The sequence below is a fragment of the Lampetra planeri genome, chromosome 38 (genome assembly GCF_965212315.1).
Source record: "Lampetra planeri chromosome 38, kcLamPlan1.2.h2, whole genome shotgun sequence".
Classification (NCBI taxonomy): Eukaryota; Metazoa; Chordata; class Hyperoartia; order Petromyzontiformes; family Petromyzontidae; genus Lampetra; species Lampetra planeri.
Window position 1 is genome coordinate 5,449,260 of NC_136144.1, and position 12,852 is coordinate 5,462,111.

Sequence of the window (12,852 nt, forward strand, 5' to 3'; positions counted from 1 at the left end):
GGACACACGCGATAAGAATAGAGGAAAACCACATTGGAAGAAGAAACGCAAAGAATGTCGAAGTACCAAGACAGAGTACCGAGAAGCTGGCCTAAGAAGGATTTGGTTACAAGTGGTGAACCAGGGATGTGAAGGATGTAAAGGCCTCTGGAGTGGACGTGGAGAATATGGCGCAGTTTACACCATTGGGACCTCCTTTGCCAGTAGAAAAATATAATCGGTTAAAAAACAACCAATTATCATATTTTGATACTGGCAAAGGATGTTCCAATGATGTAAATAATTACCCCAAGCGCTCATACTCTGATGGTGCATTGTCCTTGAGTTGTGCTCCTTTTGGCGTCATCTGGTCCATCACCATGTGAGACTACGCTCTAAGAAAAGCTGTCTCGGGTGTGGACCAATCAACTTCAAGGACAGTGCATACATTATCAGAGTTGTGTTTTTTGTTTGCATTCCGACCGCAGGTATTGTGGTTAATGCAAACATGACTCCTTGTAAAAAAGGTGTCACGTTTTGTTGCCAGATAAAAGGGTAAAAAAACTATTATTATAATATGGCGCGGGTTTAGGAATGCGTGGGGAAAGAGGACGGCCAGGAAGGTGGAGGCCACAGAAGTGAGACCAAATCCAGGAAGAACAACACTCAACTTCTTGGTTCTTTCGGTAAAGTCACGTAGAATGGAAAAAATAAAATAATAAAAGAAAACATAATAAAATAATTATCACGACGTTTCGGCCACAACGCAAGCAGCCGTCCTCAGGTGAAGACCAGGTCTGTGACCGAAACGTCGTGAAAATTATTTTATCATTTTATTATTTCCATTCTACGTGACTTTACCGAAAGAACCAAGAAGATGAATCCCTGCAGTCACGAAAGCTTTAAATCGAAACAACACTCAACTTAAGGCAGCTGAGAAGAAATAACACGGCTCTGCTCAAGACAACATGGCCACATAATTATGACCGGCACAGCCACGGATGGCTATGTTTGTTGCCACTGAATGGAGACCTGAGATCACCCAACGGCAGAGCTCCACAACTACTAATAACAATACGTGATATTGATAAAGCGCCATGCAACATGTACTCAAGGCGCTGCACACATCAGATACGTACATAAATAAATGTTTCATTGCCCAAGGGGAGAACATCTTATCTATATATATAAAAGGGAAATTTGTGAATATGCGTGTCTGTTCGAAATGTTTAGCATACTTCCCGACATGCAACAAACTTAAAATTTGGCATGTGGGTAGCTTCCAGACTGTACACAATGCTAAAAGTATAAAAAAATAGACTTTTGTATTTTTTTGGGGGGGGGGCGCAATAATGGATATATTTTGCACGGCAAGTGAGCTGTGACGTCACATCTGTGATGTCACCCGCATGTGGCAGCATCACGCAGTGTGCCTGCTGACGTCACGCAGTGTGCCTGCTGACGTCACGCATCCCCCCCCCACCCTCCGCGTAGGCCGCGTATTAATCCAAGACAAGAATCCAAGTCTCGGGCAAAGCCGATGAGTAAAGCCAGTAATTTATAAAGCGCCTTTATCCACGGCGCTTTACAACTGAAAAGCCTCCGTGTGCCTCAAAACTTATGTCAGGAGGTTTCTGCAACATTTTAAAGTAAAACCAGTTCGACATTGAAGAGTTCGGCTCCGTGCGAGAGGAATCTGGGGGAACCTAGTGAAAACCCAGCAAGTCTTCTTGGTTCTTTCGGTAAAGTCACGTAGAATGGAAATAATAAAATAATAAAAATAAAATATCATAAAATAATTCTCACGACGTTTCGGCCACAACGCAAGCAGCCGTCCTCAGGTGAAGAACAGGTCTGTCGAGAAGACAGTGTCTGAAGACAGACCTGTTCTTCACCTGAGGACGGCTGCTTGCGTTGTGGCCGAAACGTCGTGAGAATTATTTTATTATGTTTTATTTTTATTATTTTATTATTTCCCTTCTACGTGACTTTACCGAAAGAACCAAGAAGATGAATCCCTGCAGTCAGGAAAGCTTTAAATCGAAACCCACCAAGTGTAAATTACGTACAACGGGGTGACAACCTCGGCACCCGCCAACTTTTTGGCCACACCTCACGGCCTCGCACACACACCGACGACACCGGAACAATGCCCCCTTGGCCACCCATGCGAGCATGAACCAGGCGCCGACCTGTTTAGCCTCCGAAGACCCGGCGAGGTTTAGTCTTGAGGACACACTGACCGCCGCACCGGTGGGGTGTATGCAGAGACCTGGCCTGGCCCCCACAGTCCAAATCGACCACCCGGGTTATCCCATTAACAGTTCACCAAGTGCCTTTCATTTCACTTGGCCTCGGAGCACCGACGACTCGAGTGAGAGAGCAGTTAAGAGCCGCCTGGGTATATAACGTCCTCCTCCTGTGCTATGATTTCCCGGCGATAGCGAATATCAAGTGGCGAGCGATGTCTTGCAGTTTGGTCAAAACAAACTCCCTTCATCCCCCTCCCCCCCATGACCGACGTGGCTTGGCCAGGGCATTTGTCCAGCTGTAGATTGACAAAGGGGCTTATAAATTACAAAATAAAAATGTCATCGTTTGCCAATAATTTTTAACATGATCTCCGCTGTGTGACTCATGAGACTAGCTGTCCTGTGATCGCCACACGCAACTGCATTGCTTCCTTTGTACGAGTCTACCGAAGGCCGACTTTTCCGATCTCGCTTTGAAATGTGCCTTCTTTTTCAATTTCACTGCTCGAAACTATGAAAACTTTTCTCGTCCTAATTCTCCCAATTGCTTGCTCTGTTCGATACCGATTTCCTCATCATCACCATCAAGATCATCACCGCCAGGTGCATTGGTATTTTTAATTTGTATTTTGCCTTTTTTTCACTATCTCCTTCGTGACAAAGGCTGCTGTGATACTGGTAGGAACCTCCTGGTTACCACCAGCCCACAGGGGATTATTGTGTCCGTCCGTCGTGCAGGGACGGGCTGGGTGGGGAGGGAGGGGCTGGGAGGGGAGGGGAGAGTGGGGAGGGGCTGGATGGGGAGGGTGGGGAGGGGCTGGGTGGGGAGGGTGGGGAGGGGCTGGTCACCCTGTGGTGCCCTTATAAAACTCAACGTTTAACCTACTCACGCCGGCATGTGCCCGCCCTCACAGTCGGGCATATTTGCGGAATACACCACGCCGCCGTTGACCCTGGCCATTGACCGAGCAACCCAACGTTCCTACCAGCTCCATCCGCAGGAATGTGTTATAGCAATCCAGTGAGAGCTCCACTAGCCAGACTAATACGGGGGTGGAGAGCCGTGGCCCTACTAGCAGAAAAGTCCGGTTAGCCGCTACATTAATTAACATGAATGGAAAAAAAGATATCAACAAACCTGTGGCTACCTTAGCTGCATACGTATATGGTGTCATTGTATGTATATGAATGTTGTGGGGGCATATGTAGCGTGTGTGTATGTGTGTTAATTGTGCAAATAAACTAATGAAAAGTAATTATAGTTATACTGCAAGCTATATTTGCTATTCAATTTCTACCTTATCATTAATATAATTAATATTGTATTGCATTTCAGTTTGTTTTACCGATGTTTTTTTGATTTTAGCCGACCTGGTGTGGTTAAATGTGAAATCTGGGTAGCCTGGAAATAACTGTACAAAAACATGTCATTTCAAACATAACCCAACATCTCGTCCACTTCGAAAAATATTGTTAGATAGCAAGTATCATTTCACTTTAAAATGTTCCTAAATATTCCACTTCCTGGCAACATATTCTACAATATAACACCGTAATTAAATGTGATTCAAAAAATATGTATTATATGAGAAATTTTTTTAAAATATTTCAGGAGTAATTGACGTTTTGGTGATGATGACATTATATATATAACTAATGGATTATTTTCCATTTCACTGACAGTATAAGCATCTTCTTGGTTCTTTCGGTAAAGTCACGTAGAAGGGAAATATTAAAATAATAAAAATAAAACATAATAAAATACAATTCTCACGACGTTTCGGCCACAACGCAAGCAGCCGTCCTCCCTTCTACGTGACTTTACCGAAAGAACCAAGAAGATGAATCCCTGCAGTCACGAAAGCTTTAAATCGAAGTATAAGCATCATGCGTTCTAATGATTCAACTGTTGAAACGATGTTACCAGGTAAGGCCCACTGAGCTATACAGCTCTTTTTCAGAAGCAACATGGTCACAAATGATAGCTGAACTAAGTGGCTTAACAAGTGAAAATGTATAGCAGCCAAATACTCTAAATGCGTGACGTTGACTCTAAATATGGAGGGGAAAAACCGGCGGACCCCAAGAAAAATCCAAGCGACCACGGGGAGAACAAGTAAACTTCAAATATACAACAGGCGTCAGGGTCGAGATCGAACCCACGACCTTCTGTATACCAGGCGAGGTAGTTAACATCTCCTAGCCACCGAGACTCATGGCAAGGATGTATTGTGTGAACTGTAGTTGAATAACTTTTAATCAATGTAAATTCGTACCAAAAGTGCAGCAACGCACACAAAATCTAATACAAATGTGAAGTGAATTACAAAGTCACGAGAAACTGATATCACAATAATTTTCGATTTAAAGCTTTCGCGGCTGCAGGGATTCATATTCTCATCAGGTGTGAAAACCACAGCAAGAAAATTTCAAAAAAACGCCACTTTTTTAAAAATTTCTTTCTGTGGTTTTCACACCTAATGCCGATTGCTTGTGTTGCAATCTAAACGTCGTGAGAATATTATTGTTTTCTTTTTATTATTTTATTATTTCCCTTCTACGTGACTTCACCGAAAAAACCAAGAATATCACGCTAATTGTTAAATTGTGAAATTTTATATTATGTCTTGAAAAATTACACTGTGACACCTATTAGGAAGTTGTTTACTTTCGATTACATTAAGCTACGCTCGTTTGAATTAACTTCCAAGTAATGTTCAGCAATCTCACACTGCCACTTCCCGATGACACCCGGTTCCATTGCAAGACCTTTCGTCAATTATTTTATCTCACTTCTCACCTTGAGTTTGTGATGCTCCTGTAGATTTCCTCGCGAGATAGATAATGCATTCACTTTTCTTTTGCTTTGACACAACATCTCTGAAGTTTAGCTGCTCGTTTATCGTTTCATAATTGTTAACTTCGTTCCGTTAGCATCCACTTCCACTCTGAAGTTCACAGAACTGTGCGCTAACCACTCACTGCACCACTGCCACAACCCCAGGTGCATAATGTACGGTGCAATTAAGCATCGGATTCTGTGCATCATGAACTCTTTTCCCCTGTAATGTAAACAAAAAGTTGGGGAGTGCGTCGTACAAGATGTGTCTGCGTGGGAGACCAGATTCGTCTAACTTTATTAACATCAAGCACAAGTTTTGGCTGCGGATTACTTTCCAGAGTGCCATATAATCCGGAGAAAACGGTTTAAGTGGGTGAAAGTCCTTTTGGCAACAAGTCTCGGATTGTAAAGGAGACCTGGGGCGCAAATCATTAACACAAAAAACACACGCGACACACGAGCCTGGTGAAATATTAAACACGTGCTTAGAAATCAACAAAAGATGAGAACACATTTCAGGGAAGTCTCATGCCGGTGAAGAATGATAATAATACGACAGTGGCGGTGATCTTTCCGAGTCTAAAGACTGACCGACGAATATGGCAATGACCAGAAACAACGGAGGGGGTCAGTCCTCCGTCAACAGACTTGTGTCACCCCAACCAACCACGGCATCACTGCGATGAATCATGAATCAAGCCTCAAGGGTCGTGTCTGTTTTCCCCTATTCAAGAAATGACCAAATCAACAACAACAACCGCCATTCGCCACTAAGTGGCGGTGACGTCATCCACGGCGCTCGTTCCAGGCTATGTGCACAATAAGGGCAGCTGAAGTGTCCAACGCCCGCTGGCAGGAAGGTCACAGGTCAGACTCAGCAGGTGCCATGGGGCTGACTGACTGCGGGTGCCACACGACCCCATCGAGATGTTGTCGCAAGCTAAGCAGTTTTGAGCCTGCATGGCGCTCCGTCGGGAGACAAAGATCCCTCAGGTAGCCTTAACAGACTGTTGGGGCAAGTGCTGTTAGCGAGCACCTATGAAGGCCTGAACGCTACGCGAACGGGGATAGGTGGCCGCCACCACCACGCCCGGCCGCCTTTGTGTCCCCAGTGGCGATGTTGACTACACACCGCACCAGGTACTAATTTGAGGCCGAGTCGACCTAGGGGAGGAGGCCCAGGACCGGTTCAGACAATCGCCACCGGTGTTGGCCGCGAGAGGGGGGGGATCGAACTCGGGTGGCCGGGTTCGTAGCGCAGCGTAGCGCTAACCGCTGCACATGCCGTCTGGAGACGACACGCACGCACAAGGCAGGTTGTCACAGTGGCTTTGCAGGCTCACGTGGTGCGTGAGCAGCCACGCAAGTGCAATGGAGCAACAACAACAAAAACAATTGTTGCACGCCACCTCTATGCTCCCACGACTAGCGCTCGCCAGTCTTCACCGACCCGCAACTAGCACGGCGTGGGAACGGAGGATCCCTCGGCCAACAATGGCAGCTGGTTATGATGACACCATGCATGGGGTGCTGCGGCGGCGAGATGTTAATGACCTCGCCTGGTATACAGGAGGTCGTGGGTTCGATCTCGACCCTGACGCCTGCTGCTGTATACTTGGAGTTTGCGTGTCTCTCTCTCATCACGATGGCTAGGAGATGTTAACTACCTCGCCTGGTATACAAGATGTCGTGGGTTCGATCCCGACCCTGACGCCTGCTGTATATTTGGAGTTTGCGTGTCTCTCTCTCTCATCACGATGGCTAGGAGATGTTAACTTCCTCGCCTGGTATACAGGAGGTCGTGGGTTCGATCTCGACCCTGACGCCTGCTGTATATTTGGAGTTTGCGTGTCTCTCTCTCTCATCACGATGGCTAGGAGATGTTAACTTCCTCGCCTGGTATACAGGAGGTCGTGGGTTCGATCTCGACCCTGACGCCTGCTGTATATTTGGAGTTTGCGTGTCTCTCTCTCTCATCACGATGGCTAGGAGATGTTAACTTCCTCGCCTGGTATACAGGAGGTCGTGGGTTCGATCTCGACCCTGACGCCTGCTGCTGTATATTTGGATTTTGCATCTCTCTCTCTCTTATCATCACCACGGTGGCTTGGAGATGTTAACTACCTCACCCGTTATGCAGGAGGTCGTGGGGTCGATCCCGACCCTGACGCCTGCTGCTGTATATTTGGAGTTTGCGTGCCTCTCTCGCCGTGGTCGCGTGGATTTTCCTCTGGGTCCTCCGGTCTCCACCCCCCCGCCCTCTCCACATTATCACGCGTTCAGACTAATTTGGTTGCTTACATTTTCACGTGATGATGATGATGATAATAAGCCGCCAACTTCGTTGAGCTATCGTTTGTGACAGCCAGGTCGTCGTCTTCTGTAAAAATAGCTACAACATAAGCTCAGTGGGGGGGGGGGGGGGTGTGGGGGGGGGAGGGCTTACCGAGTAACTCGTTTAGTTTCGTAATCTTTCGCGTAAAATTTACAAGGGGAAGATTCGCATCGAGTCGTCTTTGCCATCTTCTTATTCTTCCTCTTCACACCATCGACAAATGTCAATTCGACCGCGCGCCAAGCGAAACCCACGAGCGGATTAACGCGCACAAATCGATTAATCGTAGCGAGCGGGTTAACGCGCACAAATCGATTAATCGTAGCGAGCGGATTAAGGCGCACAAATCGATTAATCGCAAGGGGGACACAACACGTGTGTGACGTCGCGCGAGCCGAGAGGGCGATCGATGTGGGGGCACGGCGAGGTCGTCATCCAGCAGCGGATCGAGAGAAACCCCCAACACGCAACTGGTTGTTGTGGGTTGCCGTGCCTCGTAACGAATGGGCACGTTCTGTTTACGTGGCAAAAACCTTAACTAAACCACCTATATTCTTGGTTCTTTCGGTAAAGTCACGTAGAAGGGAAATAATACAATCATAAAAATATAAAACAATAAAATTCTCACGACGTTTCGATTGCAACACAAGCAATCATCATCAAGTGTGAAAACCAGACAATTTGAAAAAAAAAATGCAAGACAATTTGAAAAATGTTTGCTGTGGTTTTCACACCTGATGATGATTGCTTGTGTTGCAATCGAAACGTCGTGAGAATTTTATTGTTAAAATTTTATTATTTTATTATTTCCCTTCTTCTACGTGACTTTACCGAAAGAACCAAGAATATGAATCCCTGCAGTCACGAAAGCTTTAAATCGAAATAAACTACCTACATTACGGATGATATTGATCGCAAAACGCCCGACTAACCACCACCACCACCACCACTGCTACGACTTACGCGTTAATAAACTAACGTGGAGTTTGATAATTGTTTTTTTACCCTTCTATCTGGCAACAAACCTGACACCTTTTTACAAGGAGTCATGTTTGCATAGACCACAATACCTGCAGTCATAATGCAAACAAAAAACATAACTCTGATAATGTGCACTGACTTATGTTGTTTGTTTGCATTATGACTGCAGGTATTGTGGTGTATGCAAACATGACTCCTTGTAAAAAAAGGTGTCAGTTTTGTTGCCAGATAGAAGGGTAAAAAAACCAATTATCATATTTTTTACTGGCAAATGAGGTTACAATGGAGTAACGTGGAGTTTGTTTACAATCGCCGGTGCCGTTCATATTTCCCAGCTCGCATAAGCGCAAGACCCCCCCCCCCCAACCCCCGCGCGCGCCATTGGCCCCGGCAGCCCACGTGACGCAACGTTCATCCAATGGGCGTGCGCCGCCGCGGTAATCCCACGCCTATCCGCACTGGGAAATCGCAAGGCGGGGCGTGGCCACGCCGACCCTCCTCCCCCCCCCCGTTCGAAGCGAAGCAAAAAATGGAAAAAAATGCCGCGATTTGGAACTGCGGCGTTCGGCAAACTCGGCACTCGCCTTCGTCATAGTGTCCGCAGTCCTGCAGCTCGGCGAAGTACTCCTCCGTCTCCTGCAGGTTGTTCTGGAAGTGCTGCTTGAGGCGGCCGAAGGCGCGGAAAGTGCGCGCCAGCTCCTTGGCGAGCAGCGCGGGAGACGCGACGAACCAGCGAGTCGACGCGTCCGCCATGATGAACTGGGCGGTGGGGGGGGGCAGCTGTGGAGGGGGTGGGGCAATGGGTGGAGGGGGGTGGGGTTATGGGTGGAGGGAGTGGGATAATGAGTGGGCGGGGCGCTGGGGAAGGTGGGGCAATGAGTGGGCGGGGCAATGGGTGGAGGGGGTGGGGCAATGGGTGGAGGGAGTGGGATAATGAGTGGGCGGGGCGCTGGGGAAGGTGGGGCAATGAGTGGGCGGGGCAATGGGTGGAGGGGGTGGGGCAATGGGTGGAGGGGGTGGGGTAATGGGTGGAGGGAGTGGGATAATGAGTGGGCGGGGCGCTGGGGAAGGTGGGGCAATGAGTGGGCGGGGCAATGGGTGGAGGGGGTGGGGCAATGGGTGGAGGGAGTGGGATAATGAGTGGGCGGGGCGCTGGGGAAGGTGGGGCAATGAGTGGGGGGGGCAATGGGTGGAGGGGGTGGGGCAATGAGTGGGCGGGTCGCTGGGGAAGGTGGGGCAATGAGGGTGTGGGGCAATGGGTGGAGGGGGTGGGGTTATGGGTGGAGGGAGTGGGATAATGAGTGGGCGGGGCGCTGGGGAAGGTGGGGCAATGAGTGGGCGGGGCAATGGGTGGAGGGGGTGGGGCAATGGGTGGAGGGAGTGGGATAATGAGTGGGCGGGGCGCTGGGGAAGGTGGGGCAATGAGTGGGCGGGGCAATGGGTGGAGGGGGTGGGGCAATGGGTGGAGGGAGTGGGATAATGAGTGGGCGGGGCGCTGGGGAAGGTGGGGCAATGAGTGGGGGGGCAATGGGTGGAGGGGGTGGGGCAATGAGTGGGCGGGGCGCTGGGGAAGGTGAGGCAATGAGGGGGGGGGGGGGGCAATGGGTGGAGGGGGGTGGGGCAATGGGTGGAGGGGGGTGGGGTAATGTGGGAGGAGGTGGGGTAATGAGTGGGCGGGGCACTGGGTGGAGGGGGTGGGACAATGGGTGAGTGGGGCACTGGGGGAGGTGGGGCAATGCGGGGGGGAGGGGTAATGTGGGAGGGGTGGGGCAATGGGGGGGAGAGGCGAGGAATTGGGGTAGGGGGTGGGGCAATGAGGGGGGGGGGGCAATTGGGGGGCGGGGCAATCGGGGAGGGGCGCGAGCAATTTGACTCAGAATTATAATTTAGACAACATGAGGAATCCGATGAGCTCTAAAGCTCTTTTCACAATGGGGAAAAGTGGTGGGGCAATGGGGAGAGAGGCGGGGTCAACAGGGGATAGGACAATGTGTCTCTGAATACAATTGAGTTTTTTTTATATTTTTTGGTTCTTTCGGTAAAGTCACGTAGGTGAAACCTGATGACGGACGCTTGTGTTGCGCCCGAAACGTCGTTATTTAATTTAGTTATTTTAATTTTTTATTTTATTTATTTTTATTCTTATTTTCACCCACGTGACGTTACCGAAAGAACCAAAGAGTATGGATCCTTGCAATCACAAAAACTTCAAATCTAGAATTGAGTTTATTTAGTCATACACTCATACGTTTGAATTATTTGAGGTTTTATGCGTTAGTAGAGAGCGAATACTATGTAACTATTCACGTGATAATAAACACACTTCACGAGGAGACGTTTTAAAGGTGTAATTATTGCCGTGTTCTATCATGATGCGCCAAACGAAGGGCCATTGCCCGAAACGTCCCCTCTGCCATAGGGGCCGTCCATAAATGACGTCACGCACCTGGGGGGGGGGGGGGTCAGACATTTGTGACGATGTGTGACGAGGGGGGGGGGGTGTTGAGAAATGTGACGTCACATAAAAATGCGCAACTTTAAATAAATATAGACAACACGTTCTACTTAATTAAATAGACTTGTAAATAAATGTTTTCTCCTACAACATCAAAGTGCAGCGCCACATTAAATACGCGCTACAATGACAATTGTTTAAAGCGATTCGAAGCATGTTTCATTTTCAAAATGGAAACATGGTTTTCAGGGGGGAGGGGGGCAGAGCTTTGTGACGTCATATTTGAGGGGGGGGGGGGTCTGACTTTTCGTGACGCCATATAACGAGGGGTGGGGGGGGGGGTCAAAAATCGTCCAAAATCGCGTGACGTCATTTATGGACGGCCCCATATATTTGTTTTTACTTTCGGGCCACACTGGGTGAGGCTCTACCTTGGCGAGCCCTGGAAAACCTCAGTGGGATGAAGTGGGCGGGGCGAGATGGCCTTGGGGGGGGAGGGGCTGCGGGTTAACTGGGGGATGGGGGCGGGGCTTTGGTTAAATAATTTCGGCTTTTTTGTACAGGATGGTCCAGATTCTAGATTTGAAGCTTTCGTGACTGCAAGGAATCATATTCTTAGGTTTTTTCGGTAAATTCACGTAGGTAAAACATCAAAATTAATGAAAATAAAATAAAACAAAAATCACGACGTTTCGGAGGCAACACAAGTCCCCGTCATCAGGTGGGACCGTCACAGCCAGATCTTGATGCAGCTAATCTGGCTGTGACGGTCCCACCTGATTACGGAGACTTGTGTTGCCTCCGAAACGTCGTGATTTTTGTTTTATTTTATTTTATTTTCATTAATTTTGATGTTTTACCTACGTGACTTTACCGAAAAAACCTAAGAATAAGATGGTCCAGATGTTTCGATTTAAAGCTTTCGTGACTGCAGGGATTCATCTTCTTGGTTCTTTCGGTAAAGTCACGTAGAAGGGAAGTAATAAAATAATGAAAATAAAACTTTACCGAAATAACTAAGAAGATGGTCCAGATGTCTTGTGACCTCCCCTCCCCATTTAATTCTCGAAGCAAGTGATTCTTAACCTGGGGTGCACGCAATCCCTGAGGGGGGGGGGGGTGCGAGATGCCCTTTCTAAGGACCAAATAGGTGCAGGCTGCACTAAAAGTTAAGAAACCGCTGGTCTACATTATTAACTACACGAACTTGTGAGGAAAAAACATGCAAACGAAGACAATGGCTATATTACCAGAGGAGGTTTGTTTGCATGCTTGTCATGTGGAACTGTAAAGCAGCCAAATACTCTGAAAGCATGTTTCGAAATGTGGAGAGGAAAAACTGGAGGTCCCGGAGAAAAATCCACGCGGCCGCGGGGGGAGAGAGACACGCAAACTCCCAATATACAGCAGGCGTCAGGGTCGGGATCGAACCCACGACCTCCTGAATACCAGGCGAGGGAGTTAACATCTCCTAGCCACCGTGATGATGATGAGAGAGAGAGACACACAAACTCCAAATATACAGCAGGCGTCAGGGTCGGGATCGAACCCACGACCTCCTGAATACCAGGCGAGGGAGTTAACATCTCCTAGCCACTGTGATGATGATGAGAGAGAGAGACACGCAAACTCCAAATATACAGCAGGCGTCAGGGTCGGGATCGAACCCACGACCTCCTGAATACCAGGCGAGGGAGTTAACATCTCCTAGCCACTGTGATGATGATGAGAGAGAGAGACACGCAAACTCCAAATATACAGCAGGCGTCAGGGTCGGGATCGAACCCACGACCTCCTGTATACCAGGCGAGGTAGTTAACATCTCCTAGCCATCGTGATGAGAGAGAGAGACACGCAAACTCCAAATATACAGCAGGCGTCAGGGTCGGGATCGAACCCACGACCTCCTGTATACCAGGCGAGGGAGTTAACATCTCCTAATCGCTGTGGTGCCCATTATTAACGCCCTGGTTAATAATGGGCACCACACTGCCGGATTCTAATCCGT

The 12,852-nt window shown here is 48.3% G+C and overlaps 1 protein-coding gene across 1 annotated transcript in view; it reads right to left on the reverse strand.

Annotated features, from left to right (window-relative positions):
* The window catches only part of DSTYK (dual serine/threonine and tyrosine protein kinase), a 35,798-nt gene extending 26,641 nt beyond the window's left edge, over positions 1–9,157 (reverse strand). The window contains exon 1 of the mRNA XM_078612127.1: positions 8,974–9,157. Coding sequence (XP_078468253.1) covers positions 8,974–9,142 — 169 coding nt within the window. The 5' untranslated portion in view covers positions 9,143–9,157. The remainder of the gene's footprint in view (positions 1–8,973) is intronic.
* Positions 9,158–12,852: the final 3,695 nt, after the last annotated feature.